Genomic DNA, 20,394 nt, shown 5'->3' with positions numbered 1-20,394 from the left:
CTTTATGTTATCAGTTTAAGTGAAATTGACCTTCAATCTGAAATTAATCTGACTTTGACGGAATATTCTAGCTGTCTATTATTATTATATTTTATTTACAAAAACGAATTATTTAAAGCTTTAAACCTAAATAACAAGATTTTTATAAGAATCTGGAGAAAAGTTCAGATAAATTATTTGTAAAAAATAGCTTTTTCTATCAATCAATGACACTATATTTTTAATGAAATTATTAAGGCATAAGAAATATTACTTTTAAAATATTTTATTTAAAATACTTTTGATTTAAAACATCACTAGCCACGATTATCTAAATTTGAAAATAATATTTTATTTCATTCACAAAACTCATGTTGAAACAGTACATCTCTTTTAAGCACATTTATTTTACAGAATACTAAAGTATGTTCGTTACTTTATATTTCGCAAAGATTTATTTATTTTGAATAGATAAAATCTTAGCATGATTCTTTATTATACATAATATACGTTGTGCTTTTTTGAGCACTTGGTAACATTTACAATAACAATATAATGATAATATTGGCACTAATGACCCTACACGTTAACACATCAAAATAAATAGTATTTAAAATTAATAAAAAAAATATTCAGATTGATAAATGGTTATGGTTGTTGAGGCAGAATGCACAAAGAATAAAACATATTACTTCCTTATAAAGCCACAGGCAATAATGCTAGAATAAGTTTTATTATAACTTCACTCGAGATACCCTTTTTTGGAATTATGACTTTTTTCCAAGTGCTTCTTGCAAGCCTAGTCCTTTTCTTCAAGAGTATCGATCTCATTTTTCCTTTTCATATTTTTGTGTCCCTTCACCCGGCTCTACTCCATTTTCGTTAAAACTGAATTTTTTTAAGGTAATTACAGATTCACTTACTTCACTCAAAAAAAATAAGAAATTTAGTCCAACATCAATTAAATGATAAGCTATTTACATTGTACACAGTTCTTCACCGTACACTTTTTCTGTATTACCTAAATTATATTTGTACATTGTCATGAGCTAATGTAGACAAATTTGTGTCAACTTGGTCACCATGATGGACATTATTTGTGCTTGGTGGAGGCGGTGGTACAAAATAGTTAATCTGATGGGACATTGACGCCGGTTGGCCGAACATCGATGGATACTGGCCGGGAAAGAAGACCTGTCGATGTGCTATTTTCAGACGAGATGCCAACTGCTTTTTCCATTTCGTCCGCCTGTTTTGAAACCATGTTTTTATTTGCACTTCTGTAAGGTTCAAAGCTTTAGATAGTTCCATTCTCTTGCTAACAGATAGATATTTATCAGACTGAAAAAGAAACAATTAATTGTATCAAATAGCAGAACAAACCAGGTATGTTTACATATGTAGTAAATAGTAGTGATGGGCTATTTGAGCGGACTCGTTCCATTGGAACGAGTCCGATGGTGGAACGAGTTGATTCAAATCCCTATTTTTAAAAAAAGTGATTCCGCCCCGCCCCAAAAAATTTAGGCAAATAAAAATGAAAATGAGGCAGCAGAAGGTTTGGAACGATTAAACATAAGAACAAATGTCACGCAATTTATTATATTATTATATCATTAAATGTTAGCTTTCCCAGTTAATAACAAAACTATATTTCTTTAACACACATTGAGTACTATCCCTAATTTCCAATTGCTCTGATAAATATAAAATTAACAACGTAATACAAATATTAACACAAAAATAGGCTAGTCAAATATAAATTAAAGCAATGCAGTTTTGTCATTATCTAGCTTGACCACTAGAAGACTGGAGTTAACTTACTTCAAGAGTATTCAAGGTAGAGAAACGGAAATGGGTAGGAAATTATTCCATAAAAATTCTAACCCTTCAAAATTATAATTACTCATAATATTTATTTACTAAGAATTGAATATCAAGCTTTTAAAATATTATCTTATTGTTTTACAAAAAGAAAAAGCTGTGTGCTTAATCTTAAACTTAGCGCTGGACACTTACTCTCATCTTCATTGGCGTAAGTTTGAACGTGTACATGTCAGCTAGACGGTCAAAGTAAAACTGGGCCAAAATTTAGTATTACCTAACTGGTTTACTTAGTGTAGTATCCCTCCCACTCTATCACCTATTTCACAAACATTCATCGATTAAAAATATTTTTTAGTTAAATATTCGTTTCATTGGAATACAAAAAACATTATAACGCTTTCTTAAGATGATTTGAATTTTTAAAATTTGTTTTTGTCCATTACTCTTATAAAATACGAAGAATTTCAAATAAAATATAATATACAAACACAGAATGATCTAGTGTGCAGGTGGAGTCAGTCATAGTTACCATGACAACGGAACCGTTAAACGACTCCGGCCCAGCTCTAGCATTTTCATTGGTTAAATCCACTGGAGTTGGTGGAGTCGAATCCGGAGTGATTTAAATCCTTTTGAAACCGGACTCGTTCCATTTTTTCGTTCACTGAATCTAGCCAATAGAAATTGCTGGAGCTGGAACCGGAGTTGTTTAACGGTTCCATTGCTATGGTAACGAGGACTGACTCCACCTGCACACTAGATCATTGTGTTTGTATATTATATTTTATTTGAAATTCTTCGTATTTTATAAGAGTAATGGACAAAAACAAATTTTAAAAATTAAAATCATCTTAAGAAAGCGTTATAATGTTTTTTGTATTCAAATAAAACGAATATTTAACTAAAAATTATTTCCAATCGATGAATGTTTGTGAAATAGGTGATAGAGTGGGAGGGATACTGCAGTAAGTAAACCAATTAGGTAATACTAAATTTTGGCTCAGTGTTACTTTGACTGTCTCACGGTCATGTACACGGTTAAACTTACCCAATGAAGATAAGAATAAGAGTGTCCAGCGCTATGTTAAAGATTAAGCACACAGCTTTTTCTTTTCGTAAGATAATGAGATAATATTTTTAAAGCTTGATATACAAGTCCTAGTAAATAAATATTTCTTTATTTATGAGTAATTATCATTTTGCTTGAAGGGTTAGATTTTTTTTTATGGGAATAATTTCCTACCCATTTCCGTTTCTCTATCTTGGATCCTCTTGAAGCACATTAACTCCAGTCTTCCAGTGGTCAAGCTAGATAATGACTAAACAGCATTGCTTTAATTTTTATAATTGACTAGTCTATTTTTATGTTAATTTTTGTGTTACGTTGTTAATTTTATATTTATCAGTGCAATTGGAAATTAGGGATAGTACTCAATGTGTGTTAAAGAAATATAGTTTTGTTATTAACTGGGAAAGCTAACATTTAATGATATTTTTTAATAAATTGCGTGACAATGTTACTAATGCATAGGGTAAGTACAGAGACCGGAATCGGTGAACGAGTTGTTGGAATCGATTCCAACCCTGGAACTGATTCAAATCCAACGAGTCCAAAGACGGACTCGTTCTGCCCATCACTAGTAGTAAAGAATAATAAGATAGGTTACTTACATTAAATTCTGCTTCCAGTCGTTCCAGTTGTTTAGCGCTGTAAGCTTGCCTCGGTTTTCTATCCATTCCCGGTTTTCTAGATCTTCTTCCAATAGGCTTAGGTGCTGGAAATGATTATTTTCATAATAATATTTATTTCCGTAAAATTACCCAATAATTAATTTCAAAAAATAAAAGTTTTTTTTTTAATAATATGAGTAATGTATCTGCTGGTATAGACGTAAACGCTTAAAATAATATTTTCCGCGATTAAAAGGATTCATGGGAAAGAGGGTAGGTACTTTCCCTCTAATCATTAGAGTCTAATGTACTATTTCTGTATAGTGTACGACTCTGCGTTTAAATTATAATGGGCGCTCAAATCACTTGATTACATTCAGAGTTCATTGGAAGTTCCAAAACTACCATATTACTCATTGGATTTTCACTTTTCTAAGAGTTTTTCGAAAATGCCAGATTTTTTATCTTTAAATTGCTGAAAAGTTTCGAACCAGGTTACTTTTCATCATCAGTCTTCGTATTGATTACATTAAATAGGTTTAAGGAAAAACATGTATTTTTACGTGATTGATAGATATAGTTTTTTAAATCTTATTTAGCACAAATGCGGTTTTGTATTATAACTTTAAGGTGAGTGTAATCCAGACTTGTCGACCTTGAGTATTGGGTGCTTATTAGTAATTTTGTTTGGTGTTGGTGTTACTTAGAATTTTTTGTAAAAATAGTAGCTGATTTACCCATTGTATGAATTGTATTCTATAATAATTGTTTTAAATATTACAAAGAAGGATTTGTAATGTTTTTGAACTGTTTTCGTTTGAACTTGGACTTTAGGTCTAACATACGAGACTTCTAAGATCGTAAGACTTGATTAAGCTTGGCTATTGACTTCCAGGCTCATCTCTAAATCTCAACCATTTGGTATGTAGTAACAAACATACTTAATCTGTGCAAAGTATAGCTTATTGGATTTAGAAGTGGTTGAGTTCTTAAATGTTAACTGCAACATAATATCTTGTACATAACTTTCATCTTGGAATGATATGTTGTAAACAAGATATTATATTGACATTCATGTTAATTTTAATACAATCAATTTTCAGACTGTCGATGGTAAAAGTGAAAATTAAATTAATTTAGACCGCATTTAGGCTTCATTTTTGACATAAAATAAAATTTTCGTAGGCTAATTGCCATAATATGTGTCTCTCTACGGCTTCATTTTGGTAACCGCTATTAGAGAAACCTTCAAATTTAGCCCGATTAATTAGATTAAGGAGTCTGGAAAGTGGCACCTGAGTAATGATTGAAGCTATTATTTGTATTTGTATTTTTTTTAATCTATTAAAAATTCCAAAAAAATAGTGCCTGATCAGCTGGTCTTGAAAAATAGAAATGACTGGGAATTCCAGAGTATTTTGGCCTTCACTCCTACTAGTCGTGTTAGTAAAGGCTATCATTGACACGATTTTTATAAGGAAGCTGTGCTCTATTTGTGCCAAGAAAGAGACCACATTGTCATTAATGACGAAGTATGTTTGGTCTGTGGCGTAATGATGGAAGATTGAATGTGAAGAAGGTTTAAGGATAGAATTCATAAATTTTGATTTAGTTGTTCAAAGTCTAACTGTATTAAATGGGGATGGATTGACTTTAGGATACTTCTGGTCTTTGTTCAAGGCTTTTATGTTCATCCATATTTCAATAAGATTTGAAGACAAATTTTGATACCATTATTGAACAATAGAGCTGTCTGTGATCTTCCAACTATACTCGACTTCATGTTATAAGAATTGCAAAAATGTTGCTTTTATCAGTCCGTTCTGCCTGTTTATACCCAGTAAAAATTTGTACGAGAAATTTGTAATTAATTTTAAGTCACTTAGACGTTCTTCTCAAGCTGCAAATCAATTTCAAGAAAGCTTGGGATGAGTTACGAAAACAAGACATTATTCGAAGTGTGCCTGTTATGTTAAAATTGTAATTGTCATAGTTCATAGTTAATGCATAAAACTTCTTTTTATCTCGCCACTCATTGAAATCTTTTGTTTTGTTTTTGTTGCTCTTCTATACGCGCAGATTACGGAGTTCGGGGTAGATTTAATAAAACTGTCGATTACTAAATTGATCATTTACTTCTAAGTTAACTTATTTAACTGCATAACAAGTATCTACACCTTTCTTATAAACTCAAAACAGTACTGCCCAATCAAAAAATAATTTCCAAATTAAGTTCAACTTCAAGTAGTATGTAGGAGAATACAAGATACTACACCATAATGAACTCATAAAAATATAATTATCAAATTACAGTATGTACAATATGTTTACATGATACCATAATACCGTCCAATTGTATTATTATTATTATACAAATATGTGAATTTCCAATCAAAATATAGAGTTAAAATTGAACCAATAGTTTTCTTAATTTATTCCAATCGTTGTGTAGTAATAACATCAAGAATCTCTAGACAATCGCAAATTTCTCGTACTAACTCTACACGACTCCCTCCCCTTAGACTTGAGATATATTCCATAGTGCCAGTACAATTCTTTGTCCAAAATCGTCTACTGAAACTCCTCTATTCTTGATTGACACCCTAACACACTCAGTCGCGAAATAGCCAGATTCCATGCCTCCATTCTTACAGGCACACAAGGATTAAATGTTTTATCCTGCTTTCTATTTTTTGTCCCATCTCAAACGTCTCTAAATTATGTAAAAAAGTATTGATGTTAATAGATTGGAAGTTATTTATTTATGTAAGTTATGAATATATTTCTAATAAAGTGTATATCTGACTACCTCTGGTTTGTTGAATAAGTGAAGTTAATATTTACTTGTTTTTGTAAATGTTAATGAAAGTAAACTATGAAAGATTCAGACTTTACTGCTTTCCAAAGTAAAAGAAGTTGGGTGAAACGGTTCGCTTGAGAGCTTAAGTTAGTTACTTGTGAGAGAAAGATTTGGAATGACCAATTTGCAATATGGCTATAGGATCTGATCAAAGTCAGTCGTTAGCGTTTCTTGAGTGACCAGCACATTATAATGAATGGAATACTTGCACAGAAGAGCAAGACGCCTGAAGTTAACAGTTTAGGACATGGTGCAGCAGACCGGGATGCGGTATGGCTACTCTTAGAAGGTTGAAATGAGAACATTAGTGATGATTGAAGTGCAGGACCTTCGTGGGCCCTTAATAACCAAGAATAACTAATTTTAAACAGGAATCGAAGAAATCCACTTGTTTTAGGATTTTAATATTAGCTTTCAGTGAAAATAGTTTTGAATGTTCAAACATCAAAATGTTTATTTAAAAAAAATACAATACTCAGATGAAGTCATCAAAAAACGGGAGATGAAGTCAGATGTTTAATGTAAGAGACTTGTAAAGTGTGTATACAAACATTAATACAAAACGAAACAAGAAAACAAAAAAATTCAAAACAAACATTAAAGTTCAAAAGTTAAAAGAAGTGAGTTCCGTCTACTCTAACTAATTAACCAAAAGGTGAAAACTTAAAAAGATGTCTACTTATATACTTATAAGTGTGTTAAACAGTTTTGTTAAGTATATGAGTATATAAGAATAAACTGGGACAGATGTGTTGGTTGGTGTATACAATCAACTCTAACAGAATGTTACTAATAAATTCGGTCAATAGGTAAACATATGAACTAATAACATAACTCATACACATATCGTATATATACTATTGTGTGTTTATATTGTATTTATTGTTATTACATTGTGAATATTTCTCTGCGTTATTTGTGTTTTAACTGGCAGCGATTTTACTTTAGATAGAGAAAAAAACACTGGTTACTCGTAAGCTCCCTGGTTAAGAGAGAAACCTTCTTAGCGGGAATTCCACTAGGTCTCCGTTCAGTTTCATTTGATTTTATAAAAGGGTCTCAATAGAATTTGGAAATAACTACCGTATCAGGGAGAGATGAAGTTTGAGTAAGTAAGATGAAGTTTGAGTAAGTAAGATGAAGTTTGAGTAAGTAAGCAATGACTAAATTTCTGTTTGGTTACTTGTCAGTATATTGAAAATGTGATTAGGTAGGCTGGATAATATCTTTGATTTTATTCGATGTAGCACGCATGTTTATTACCGGTTTAGAATTTCCATCCATCAGCAGAGGTAGATTTATCTGTTTGGTATAGAGATTTCAATTTCGTTACGTTACATATCTTACGTTTTCATCTCGCATTACACTTACTAAGTCAGCAAGGAAGAGGAAGAATTAAGATATCCCGTAAAATGTTCAGTTCAGTGAAGGATTAGTTACAGTTGGTGATCCATCTTAAACTGCTAGCAAACCCGGCAGTTAAACCGTTCACTAAAATTATTGAAAATGATCCACGAATTTTCATCAAACTTAACACAGAACAGACCGAAGCATAAAAAATAAAAGAGATTAATATACATATATCCATGCAAAAATTCATCAAGTTATCGAGATAATTGCTTCATACTTTAATACAACTATAAAGCATTATGAGTCACCTTTGATAATGTGTTACGAGTGCTCATCCCTGATTGGACACGGTTAATGGTCAATTCTAGGTGATTAGTTCTCCAACAATAATACTGATGGGGTGTTTAGGTTTTTATTTTTGGGTAACATGAATTGTATTGAATGATTTGTATCAGTTTCCTATGGGTTTACTTGTAAATTTAATAGGATGAAAAAATAACTGCCAGTTTCAGTCACGATATGTTTTTATTTTGCCGAGCTTTCGACCTAGAGGGCCTAGGTCATCTTCAGGGCTAATTTACAATGTAATATTTTACACCATTAAAGGGTTGGCGTGTCTGTGGTTGGTAACCAACGTATGTATGTGTTGGTAGAGTCCATGTAAAGACAAGATAGAAGACACAGAAGAAGAAAAGAATAATATTAAATTGCTTTGAAGATGTAGTATAATTGAGAAATCGCAGAGAATCTTAAAAGAAACGGTGGGATCTAAAGTTAAATAACTGCCATCAAGGAATGTTGCCTTTGTATGTTTTAGAAACTTACTAGTTCATAACTTCCTATTATGTGCATTTTTATATCCCAACAGGGTGAAAGAAGTGCTACATAGCTCATTTCGTTTGTAATATAGTGTATGGGAGTGGAATAACTTAAGCATGTTCTCGGATCGAAGCTGTCCGAAGTCCCTCTCAGGAATTATGCAGTAGAATGGCTATATGAAATCAGATAGCATGAATTCGAATGGGTAAACTTCTTTTACCTTTTTCGTAGTATCGCCCTTTTTGGGTATCGCTTTTTGAAGGATTTCTGTTAAAATTCTTATTGCTTTAGGTAAGAAGAATGCAGCTGAAAGATTATCCAAGGAATATAAGGAATGTTTGATTACAATTGTAAATTTGCTCGAAATCCACCTCCAATGTTTTATCATTTTTGTCAGTTATTCAATTATTAAGCAATGAACAAATATATTTTTGAAAATGAAATAAACATTTTTGAATTTCCCGGGTTTGTCACACTTTTTTTAAAAAAAAAAAAATCAAAAGTCTTGAGATACATTATCAAATTGGCATTGATAAAAGTATGGAAGGTAAGGTACAACAGCTCATAATGGAGCCATTATTCATTTAATACTCGCAATCGAACTATTTTAAAAATGTTAAAGTTACTAAAACCATTGTTACCAGTAAGTACATTCCCTGCAATAATGAAGAATGTTTTCACTCAGGTTATTTGTTGGAGTGAGATATTATTGAAAACTTTGTAAGATTTAGTAAAAGCCGTATGGTAATAATAAAGTAAATAATGATAATAAAAGCAGTTTTCGGAATCAGTAATTGTAAGTTTTGATAACTTTATTAATATGAATAGTGGTTGAAATGAAACATAATACTTTAAAGTATCGTTATTTATGCATTCTTTCATAGGCATTTCTCGTTTCAGGAATAACTACAGTCATGTACTGATTAAGAAAAGTTTCTTGAAGTCTGTACACGTACATTCTTTAAAGCCTTTTAGTGTTCACCAATACTTAAAATAGGAGTTCTTAAAACAGTTGACAGTTATTATATCGTAAGCATATCTTATGTTTTTTCTTTTATCTTTATAATTTGAATGCTTTTGTATACTCAATATCAAGAAGAAGTTAGGCACGATAAGTTGCCCGAACTAATTGAACGATCGTTAAGTTACTGATTACTATCAAACGTTTTCTCTGAGGTTTTTTTTCCTTTTTAGGCATTTTATTTAATTTCACTTAATCACGAGAAGGATTTTATTTTTTTCAAAGCTCAATAAATTGTTTAAATTTCTAAATCATTTAATCAAATGGATCTTTAAAAGAGCATTTTACAAATAGTTTTTATCACCAATAATAATCACAAAAAAAAATTACCTTGTAGGCCAAACAAATGATGTGTCTTTGAAGCTGCTGCAAACCAAGTGCCATACAGGAATGTTGAATAGGGTATTGTGGAGTAAAGTTGTGCGGCCATTGTTCCACCGACGGGTTCATTTGATGCCACCAATGGATGTGTCCCATTTTCACTACCTGTCCATAGTAAGTTAACATTAATTTGCCTTGAAAATAACTTAATCTTAAATCTCATTCTAAGCAGTTAGCTGTCTAAAACAATCGCTTCAAATTGTACTTGCAATTTAATTGTAAGAGACGGCTATATGAAGTGCACCTTTATTTTGAATTAAAAATAAATGGTGAAAACAAGAAAGTTACGAAACGGTGGTCCCGGGTTAGAGAACAGCTTGCTTGCCTTTATTTTTCTCTTCATTTAAGCCCATAACTCCCTTCCCGGTGATGTTCTTAGCGGGAATACACTTTCTGGAAGCCGATAGTGCATTGAGAAGGCCCTGAAGTTTGCCGCGCCTTAGAATTCTTAATTTGATTTTCAATTATTGATTTGGTTTTGGTTCTCTGGCAAATATGAAAGGAAAACTGTACATTAATGAATAAATAATACGAGTAGATGAAAAGAAATTATTTTTTCATGTGGATTTGAAGTTCATTAACAAATATTTTATTAGTAAATGTGACATTTTATTGCTTAATAAAGAACTGAAGTACGATTTTGAAAATTTTTACATAGTTTAAGTTCTAAAATGTAATTATCTCTTATAATACTATGGAAAATGGCATCATCCTCTAATGTGAAATTTAATGTTTTTTGATTGATGTATTTAAAATTATTGTTAACTCTAGATTTCTAGGGGGTTGATGTCTTTTTTATGGGAAGGGGATAATGAAGCGTTAATAAATTATTAATTGGATAGTTCTCGAAGATATTTGAAAATATTTTTTCAGTTATTCCATTGTTCGGAATATCAGTTATACTGAGCCAAATGTCACTTTGCTATCTTGTTCGGAAAGACAATGTGATGGTAAGAACGTGTTAAAAAATTTATTTTAAGTCGAAATCAAAATGCTCTGTTCAAAAATGACGCGACAATCTCAGAAAATGGATAAAAATTTAAAACCTATAAGGATGCTCAAAAATCTTAGATTTTGTCCAGTATTTCGGATCCCTGAGTGTATATTTCTCTTAGGGATTCAGTCAACTTATATAGTATATTCTTGTTTGAACTTTTCAAAGAATGCACTTATTTTGGGGTTCTCTCGCTAAGTTGGCTCGCTACTTCTCTAAAATGATTGACATTATTAAATTAAACCAGGATTACCAATATTACTTTACTCTTGAAAGAACGTTAAGGAATTTTCCCAAGGAGCAACCTCCAGTTCAATGAGATATCCCAGAGCTCCCCATAACTTCCAAACATTTCTTTGGACGCCTCTCCCGAATGCAGTAAACCTATTATTGGCGAAGAGGGCACCATAGTCTTGACAATGGTATACTGTTTCCTAATTCCTCAAAATAATTTTCGCACTTTAAAAAAGAAATTGAGTAGATAACTACCACCCAAACGTATGGAATGCACTTAGTCGAACTCCTGATTACTTCCTTTCGAAAGAAACTTCCAGTACATCCTGTTCAGAAAGAGTGTTACATCTTAATCCGTTTTATAAACCTTTAAGCTTAAAGAGTTTATCTAATGCTTCTGAATATCCGGAACTATCATCGCTTACAGTGACACCGCTACTATTCACACAATACACTAGAATTGGTTGATGTGAGCAACCGTTTTTGTTAAGTATATCCACAAGTAAACTCAAATTCATCACAAACACACACACCCTAGCAAGACGGTCACATTTAATGTATTACAGACTTTTACCTTCTATGCACAAAAACTGGTATTTCATTATGTTTATTTTTTTAGTTTGCAGTAGATTCGGCTCATAGCAGAAATAAATGTAACCTACCATTTGAGTAGCGATTGTACCGAATTTAAAGAAATCCTCTGCAAAAGGTTTCTAGAAAATGGCGTAAAGTTCAGGAAGAGAATTTAGAATTCTAGCACCATATGAATTAAATCTAATGCAAATTTTATAAATTATTCGTCAATAATTTACAGTAAGTTAGCACTTAGGAAGAGAAGCTTACGAGCGCTCGTAAGCGCCCTCGTTCCCGAAAAGTGTTCACTCAATTTTTTCTTTTAGATAAAAGTAGATCTACATGAGCATACAAAGTTTAAAGTAAATTCATTGAAGTCTTTTTTGAAAAAGTCTTAAAAAAAAAAAATCCTTCAGAAAAATTAATAATTCCTGCTGACTGTTTAAGATTTTGACCAAAACCTTATTGTCGCGGCCTCCGTTGACTGAGAAACCAATTTTAAAAAAATCCATAGTTAAAACCCATTTTAATTTCACAAAGGGTCTCTAAATGTCTTATTTTCGAAGAATACTCAAAAGTAGCAAACGCAAGATTACAAATATGTCTTTTATATAGATAAAAGAAAAATAAAAAGAAGTACCATAAGTAATGATAATAAGCAGAAGTATGGAAGGGATTAGCTATGTGGTTAGCGTACTGGGACTCCCTCGCGGAGGTCCCGGGTTCGAATCCACAGCTGCTGGCTCTTAGATTTTCTCTTTCTAGGAGCTTGTTACAACTCACTCTGTCCATTCTCTGGTAAAGCAGTGGTTCCCAACCTGTGGTCCGCAAGAACTAAAATATGGTCCGCGAAACACTTAACATTTTTAAAGTAATAATATATTTATTTGACATGCGGCGACCGGCACGATGAGTGCGACGTCGAGCGCCTAAAAACAAGTCCAGGAGTCGATTAAAAGCAAATGATGATGTGGGTGTCGCTTTGAGTAATCTCATCAATCCCGGGATTACCCCCATCTTGTTAAGAAAATGCAAGCTCAAATAGCACTTTAATATAACTGAAAACATAATCACATTGTTAATTGAAGTTTATTTTTAAAATCTAAGAGTAGTTTATTGTGATATTGAACTTGTGGGTCCCTGCTAACAACAAAAATATTAAAATGGTCCCTGGTCATAAAAAGGTTGGGAACCACTGCTGTAAAGAGAGGAAAATGCCCGGAGGTCGGAAGTAAGCTAAAAAAAAAGCTCCGATGCCTCAGCTGTAGCTTTAATTTTAAAAAAACAAAGCTCAGCGCAGTTTCCGCGTTGGGTAAAAATACAAAAACAAAAAAAAATCTTAAAAAGATTTAATGAAAATAAAGTTTTACTAAAATATTACCTGCTATGTTATCATTGTGCTCATTTGGTGTGTTGCTACTTATAGGGCTGTTCGGTGCCGAAGGAGGTGTACAGCTACCGGAAGAATATCTGTTACTTCCTAGTATCCTGTCAATAGTAAACAACGAAGTCTGTTCACTAGTTATTGTGCTACTACAGGTATTTGTGGTCATTATATCACTTATCTCTTGGGATATACTTTGCATTATTTTATTTCTAATGACTTTTTTCTTCTTTTTTTTTATGGCATGTTCAAGTTAAAATGTACCTTTAAAGGGTGTACAACGTGAAGAGACAGTTGGGTCTTAGGAGCTCCTAGTAAAAAAAAAAAACTATATATAGTAGGCGGGGCCTTGTTTAAAGTAGCTGCAAGTTGCCACCACCAGGTGCGCTCATCTCTCTCCTCCCCAGGTTTAGAAGGGCTGTAGGCTTCCCTCAAACCACTGGGCGCGCGCAAAAAATAAATTTTATTGTCAGTCTTGGCGGGGGCAGGAAAGAGATTCAACAAACTATTAGCCCCCCCAGTGTAATAGGTAGTGCCTAGAAAGCTATTTACCTTAAGATGGGGGAGGAGAGATTTTTCTCAGATCCATTCTTGTGTAGATGAATCGCGCAAGACAACACTTTGAGCTGAGGTGTTATTTTACACAAAACCGCATACTAACGTACACACATTTAGCTACTTCACACCTACCTTCTTCTAAATTTCTCTTTAGCACCAAATTAAAGTCTTATTAATAATTCCAGCGTCCATTACATCTGTTATTTCGTAATAACTAGAATTTTAAAATGCTGCTACTTTGTTGCGAGTTTATCGAGGCAGTATATTCGATTAAATATCACTTTCAGAAAATTGGAAATAGGATCTGTGGCGAGTTTCCCTAATTTTGATGGCTAATCCTCTCTATTTTCCAGAAAATTGCTCCAAAAAGTTTCCTTATTTGAAGGGTTCTATTTAGATTTTCTCCATTACTTCTAAAATCGTGTACAGGCCTTACTACCTTCATCGGGGAAAAGCGATGGAAATACATAATACCTTCATCGAATTTCTTTTAACCGCAGTTTGTATTATAAATTTTCTTGAATCAATGTGAACGGTCAAGTTCAATACTATGATCACATTAAGGGCGGGCACCATTTTCGAGAAAATAGATAAATACAGTGGTACCTCGGTTCTCGACCACAATTCGTTCCGGAAGTGTGGTCGAGAACCGAAACAATTTATCCCATAAGAAATAATGTAAACTAATGTAGTTTATTTCGTTTCTAAGCCCCAGAAATATGCCGTTTTACTGGCCTAATTTCTACATTTTATGTAAAAACCATGTATCTGAACAATAAATAAGATATAAAAGTGTAAATATAAAAACAACTCGGTTCATCTCGGGTGTTCTGAGTACCAAATGTTTGTTCGGATTTCAGGACAATATTTTCTCGAATTTCTTGGTCGAATACCGATTTGTTCGAAGGACAAGTCGTAAGAAAACCGAGGTACCACTGTATTTGAAATACCTGTACTGTGAAATGCATTTTTGATCAGTTAATTTTCTTCAAATTTAGCATTTTTTTATTACAAATTAAATCGTTATTAATATTCTAATGTACATTGTACAGAGTACGGAAAAGGCACTTAAGAGGAAAACCTAACCATACTAGCCCAGTGTTCCCCTTAATTTAATTTTTCCGGTTAAAGTTACCAATAAAAATTACATAACTGCTCATGCCATGTAAATATATGAAGTTTAAAGAATTATATAAATTTTATATAAATACTTATAAGGCGCCACGGTAGCCGAGTGTGGCGAGATCTGCGAAGCTAATATGTATTGTGGTACTGGGTTCGATTCCCGGTCTTAGGCCTTGGAATTTATTTGATGGTTAATATGAATAATTTACAGTAAAGTATGTTTGCTAGTCGCCTCCGTCCACAGCATCTAATTGGTAGTTGGACATCAAGCCCACCTGAAAAAATAGGCAATTACTTTACTAGAAATACTTATAAAATTGGAAAAACGATTCAATAAAGTGTCATTTCCTCTTGGCTGATTTTGTCACAAAGGTTATTTTCGATAGCATTTAAACCGGATATCAAATTTGAACTTCCGACGATTTTATCGAGAAACGCGACACAATCGCCATACTTCAACTTAGTGTATTAAGAGAAAATAAAACAAAACGAAACTTAAAATTATTTTTAGAATAAATGCAATTCCGGATAACCTAAATTTTACTTTCAGATCATGGAAATTCCCTTAATTTTACAGACTCCTTGATAAAGCTAAGATGTATTGTGGTACTATTCTCGGCCTTTGATTTTATTTAATAGTTAATATGAGAAATTTACTGTGAAGTATGTTTGCTAGTCGCCTCCGTCCAGATCACTTCATTAGGAAAAGTTGGACGTAAAGCTAGTGTGAAAATGTAGGCATTTCTATGTTTTGTTTTTTTTTCTCTTAATTTTACTTATTTTACGTTACACAGATCGTAGATCAATAACTGACTCGGAAGCTGGGAATCCTCTCCCTTCTCCGTAAAGCATGTGTTATGTGTAATCACGGCAGATTTTGGTTTGAGGAAGGCGGAGTCCCTAATGTTTGGTACCGCTGTCTGATCGCTAACTTCGCAGCTAATTATCAATAAATAATTCCAAGAAAATAATGATTAATAGAGAATATTTTATTTCCGTATTTATTCCAATACGGATTTCTGTTTGCGCTTTATACTTCCTGTAAAAAATACTGTTAGTAAAGAATTTACTCGCAATTGAGGTAAAGGAAAAAGGAATTTGAGGAAGTCAAGTATAAGAATTAGTATTTGCGTGGTACAGGATATATAATCGGGCTACCAACTAAAAAGTATGCTTTTAATAAAGGATTAGATATCCTTAGCTAATGGATCCATCCATGAGTACATACGTAATCATAACCTCGTCATATGGGTGGTATGAATGCTAACAAGATGAGCAAACATCCACACAGTGTACTCGGCTAAGAACTATGGTGTTGTTGGTCACCCGTATTAGTTGTGGTAAAATTAACAGCTGTTTTGTCCCTCCTATTCACCACTTAGTGCTAGAAATATGTTCACATTAATCTTTCTTCCATGTTCATCCCTCACACGATGTTAATGCATTATATCCGTTTCCTATCAGTTTAAAGAGTTTTCCTTTGAATTTTAACGCAAAAAGAAAAGAAAATGACCAACAAAAATCTGGTGAGAACAATTCAAAAGATTCTCTGTGTTTTTTTTTTGCATATCATTTAATTTTTCCTATTACTTACTAAGGCTAAGGGTCGTGACAGAAATGGCGTTCCTAACAATGATTTGTTTTTTCTTTTTTCTTTGATGGAAGGAATATCACTCTTTGTTTCATCGTCAAGAAAATTGATCCAAGATTGGTAAAAGAAAATTGGACCGAGCGCAGAAGTCTCTTATCAAGATTTAGAATAAAATTGGTACAGGGATTGTAGTTACATTACCTGGCTAAGATTTGTGATTGGGTATAACCTTTGATAGCATTTTATCTTCTCTTTGCCCCAGCCAGTGTAACCTCTTTGGAATTAAGAAGAGATAGTGTACGTCTTCTGCAGCAATGAACGAGCTACCGAGCTGTGGCTAAGAAGGAAATCAAAGAACTATAGCCGAATGCCACTCTGACTCAGAAGTTTTGCAAAGAGAATTGTTAAAAAAGCACTTTTAAAGATAGAATACGCAAAATGCACGATGTGCAGGCTGAGAGGAAATTAGTTAAAATTTTGACTAGCCAATTGTATTCCGAAATCGATTGTGAATTTCTCTCCGAAAATGGCTTCTACGACTTTTTTAAGGAGCTTTTTTTAGGACATGTAGGTCTTAAACTTGATTTTTGTTTCTCGAAGAAAATTTGTGAATATTTCTGCGTGTGAGGTGAATTAGGAGAAAGTTTCTAAATCAGAATAATAATCTGGAGAGAGGGAAGGTCGTGTGAGTGTTCATATAGATTATTGTCATTTTGGAGATCTCTAAGTGTTCTATAACAATAATGAACTATTAATTACTAATAACGCTGAAGATAGGAACTAATTTACGCTTTTATAACAATAATTTTGCGGGGAAGATTGGCCGAGGAAGGGTACATTACGTTTTACTTAACCTGACGCCACTCAAGGCCCACTAACATGGATAAAACGGTGTTTACGCCAATGTATTGTATTATTACTGTGGCACGTTAAATTGAAGAGTGTAAAGTGGGCTATATGTAATGCTAAAGAGATAGGGAGGGCGTGGTCTATTTTAAGTGAAATAACTCACCGGGATTGGTTAGGTTTTTAGAGGGGTAAATGGGGGGAAAAAAGGGGGCGGTGCTCCAATGTCTAGTCATGTTTTCCAGCCGCCGCCTCCGGCTGCCTCCACTGGTTTAGGGATGGTTGGCCCTAGCTAGGGTGTGTTAGTACTTTGCGTGTTTTTACACGCCGCCTTACACATAGTCCATTTTCCACCCGTGTCCTAAACATCTGGCCATGCTCTCACGAGTGTGAAAGATTCGCTTTCGGGGGCCTTAAAATCTGTTTTAGACACTTTATACACACTATACCATTCTTCTTGATTACCTCATTCTCAGTGGGCTTGTCGTTAGGTTTTACTCTCTCTGTGTGTGTGTTGTTCTGGCGCGCAGGTGAGAAAATACCCGTTAAATTAGCCCACCTCTTCAGAGGTAGGAGAACTCCTACATAAAAAAAAAAAGTGCACGGCGATCCTTGCTGTAAAGAGAATGAGACAACACAAAATGGTCCTCCATCAGAGTGAAATGTGAGGAGAAAAGCCTATTTCATTTATTCCCCACCAGGTTAGACTACCCATTTCACTAGCGTAACCCACCCATCCTTCGTCCCCTTATCCTCTATTCAAACTCTGGGATAAGTGCCTCCTTTATCATACGCTCCTTCCATCATATAACACTTTTCTACATCACTTCTTTTTCTTTTCTTTCAAACCATCAAAAACCCATTTCACCAACACCAACAGAAGACTGCTTGCTCCTCACAAAAGATATTAAGTTCACCACCATTTACTTCTCTAGCACTTTTTCACTCCTTTTTTTCTCCTTTTTAACACTTTTATCATCTTTTATTAATATTTTTATTAAGAGTTTTCGCAAATAAAAAAAGGAAAATCGGAAAATTGCATTTTTATTTTCTCCTTCTACTAGTAAAAAGGAAAACTAAATTTTCAGTATTTGGTTTTGACGACAACCAAGACATTTTTAAAAGTTTGAGAGAAGTATTTCTAAATATATACCTGTAGATAAACGTTTTATTTTACAATAGGATGATAAAATAACTGCCAGTTTCAGTCATGATATATTTTTGTATTATGCCGAGCTTTCAACCTAAGGACTAGGTCATCTCCAGGGCTAATTGACGATGTACGATGTCAGTTCATGGCTCATAGACAAGACGAGAAGACACACCAACTCTCTAATGATGTAAAACAGTATATTGTAAATTTTAAGATAAGTTTTAAGAAAATTAAACTGGTAAGAAGAAGGCGCAGAAAATTTGCAACTTACTGTTTTTTTTCAAGTTAATTTAATGCTAGAAAGATTGTTCTAAAAGATTTTTTTTCTCTAAAAGTTCAAAATAATTTACTACTAATTGCACACAATATTATTTTTTAAAGTGCAATTGAGTGCAATCTGTTTACAGTTATTTTTCAAACAAGCTGAGGAAGGTCCTTTAGTATTCTTAAAAGAAAGGTTAATAACATTCATGGTCTGGCGCCCTTCGTGTGTGGAGCACCGGTTGATGTATCAGTACTGTCACCAGTAAGGTGTCACATTGCCATGAGATCGTCTCAGTTTGGGTTTACTATAACAACAGGTGAGTTACAGTATCTCATCCTTAAGTAAGATATGACACTGTACTTTGATTTATTTATTTGGAAATTATATTTATTATTTATTTTGTTGCAGATCTAATAATGTGTGCCTTACAACCGGTAGCTTTAATAGTCCTACTTGCCGCACAAACTCCGCAGATAAAAACTGTAGAAATTGATGACATTCTGAATGCTGAGTATCTACCAAGTACATTGCTGTTGGAAGAGGCCGAAGTGGATCATGCTCTGCCACATCCATTGCTGAACATATCCACGGATGGTCAGATCAGAGATGCATTCCGCACCATGCACTACCATAGGTATAAAGGGGTTTTTATGATTTTACATTATCAAAATAGAAGTCCGAAAATAGTGAATATTTTTTTGGCATTTCGATTTAAATCTCATCCGAGCATACTCTAAACCAGTCTACATTATTTTTGTCTAACTACTTGAAACACAACGAAGAAGAAAAATTTCACATTGCAAAATTTCAGACTTTTAGTTCTACGACAGTAAATTTAGTAATTATTCCTGATTCCCCTTGATTATAAAATAATATTCTCAATTTGCTATTGCAGATCCATGATGAATGAATACATGTGTCGAAATTATATTGCCGAAGAGATATTAAATGAAATTGAACCAGCCGATATAGCAAGACTGGGAAAACCGGCTAAACCGACAAGAAAAAAGGCCCACCCAAACCATAGACCAAGGCAGGAAACTCTACTCCGTGATCAGGGTTCGTCCGCTTATAAGAATTGGCTGACCAGGTAAATTGGTTGTAGCATCTTTACTTTTTTATTAAATGATATGTGATTTTGATACACTGATCTTACAACCAAATAGTAGAAAAATCGATTTATTGAATACGTTATAGTTTTCTTTTAGGCTGGAAACATAGTGGAGCGGCGAGCAAAGCGGCGATGATAGCGAAGAGCAAAGCGGCGAAATCAAACACAAATAAACATATGGCACCGCGCATAGTGGCGAGCAAAGCAAAGATAGAGCAATGCTATCTCTAGAGCAGTGGTTCTTAAACTTTTCATAGACGCGGAACACAATTATATGTATATATTTTTCTCGCGGAACACTAACATTAAATAATTTGAAATTCGGTATTTACCAAGAACTTAAAATTAAATTCAAATTAAAAAAAAAGGAACAATTTTTTGTTTTCGTATCTTTCCTAAGTTTCTAAATTTCAATACATTTAAAATTGAAATTTCGCGGAACACTTGGACCATATTCGCGGAACACCGGTTAAGAACCACAGCTTTATATCTTCTAAAATTATAGATCTGTGCACAAAATAACTATAGTTTATAATTGAGAAAAACAAAGTGTACAAGAGAACAAAATTCCATACCAATACGTGGTTCACTGTGGGAGATATAGAACGGTCATAATTTTACAGAATTTCATGACCCAAAAAATTTTCAACCC

General features: G+C 33.4%; 2 protein-coding genes and 1 long non-coding RNA gene across 3 annotated transcripts in view; 1 reads left to right on the top strand and 2 right to left on the bottom strand.

Moving 5' to 3' along the window:
* Positions 1-451: 451 nt before the first annotated feature.
* LOC141448127 (T-cell leukemia homeobox protein 3-like) lies at positions 452-13,277 on the bottom strand. Its single transcript, XM_074116239.1, has 4 exons — positions 13,091-13,277; positions 9,858-10,013; positions 3,478-3,581; positions 452-1,320 (listed from the first exon to the last, which is right to left on the bottom strand). Exons 1-4 carry the CDS (start codon positions 13,260-13,262, stop codon positions 1,006-1,008), a joined length of 747 nt encoding a protein of 248 aa, XP_073972340.1. The 5' UTR covers positions 13,263-13,277; the 3' UTR covers positions 452-1,005.
* On the bottom strand, positions 5,758-8,867 carry LOC141448139 (uncharacterized). The gene is made up of 2 exons (XR_012454894.1): positions 8,727-8,867; positions 5,758-6,190 (listed from the first exon to the last, which is right to left on the bottom strand). It is a non-coding gene; the product is annotated as an uncharacterized lncRNA (long non-coding RNA).
* LOC141448118 (uncharacterized) overlaps positions 9,882-20,394 on the top strand; it is a 47,971-nt gene continuing 37,458 nt past the window's right edge. The window contains exons 1-5 of the mRNA XM_074116226.1: positions 9,882-10,022; positions 13,136-13,248; positions 18,774-18,947; positions 19,040-19,265; positions 19,527-19,721. Of these exons, the coding sequence (XP_073972327.1) occupies positions 18,911-18,947; positions 19,040-19,265; positions 19,527-19,721 (458 nt within the window). The 5' untranslated portion in view covers positions 9,882-10,022; positions 13,136-13,248; positions 18,774-18,910. The remainder of the gene's footprint in view (positions 10,023-13,135; positions 13,249-18,773; positions 18,948-19,039; positions 19,266-19,526; positions 19,722-20,394) is intronic.

The sequence above is a fragment of the Rhodnius prolixus genome, unplaced genomic scaffold (genome assembly GCF_049639745.1).
Source record: "Rhodnius prolixus isolate KJV_2025 unplaced genomic scaffold, Rpr scaffold_13, whole genome shotgun sequence".
Classification (NCBI taxonomy): domain Eukaryota; kingdom Metazoa; phylum Arthropoda; class Insecta; order Hemiptera; family Reduviidae; genus Rhodnius; species Rhodnius prolixus.
The sequence above is the reverse complement of the archived record's forward strand: the minus strand, read 5'-3'. Positions and strand labels throughout refer to the sequence as shown.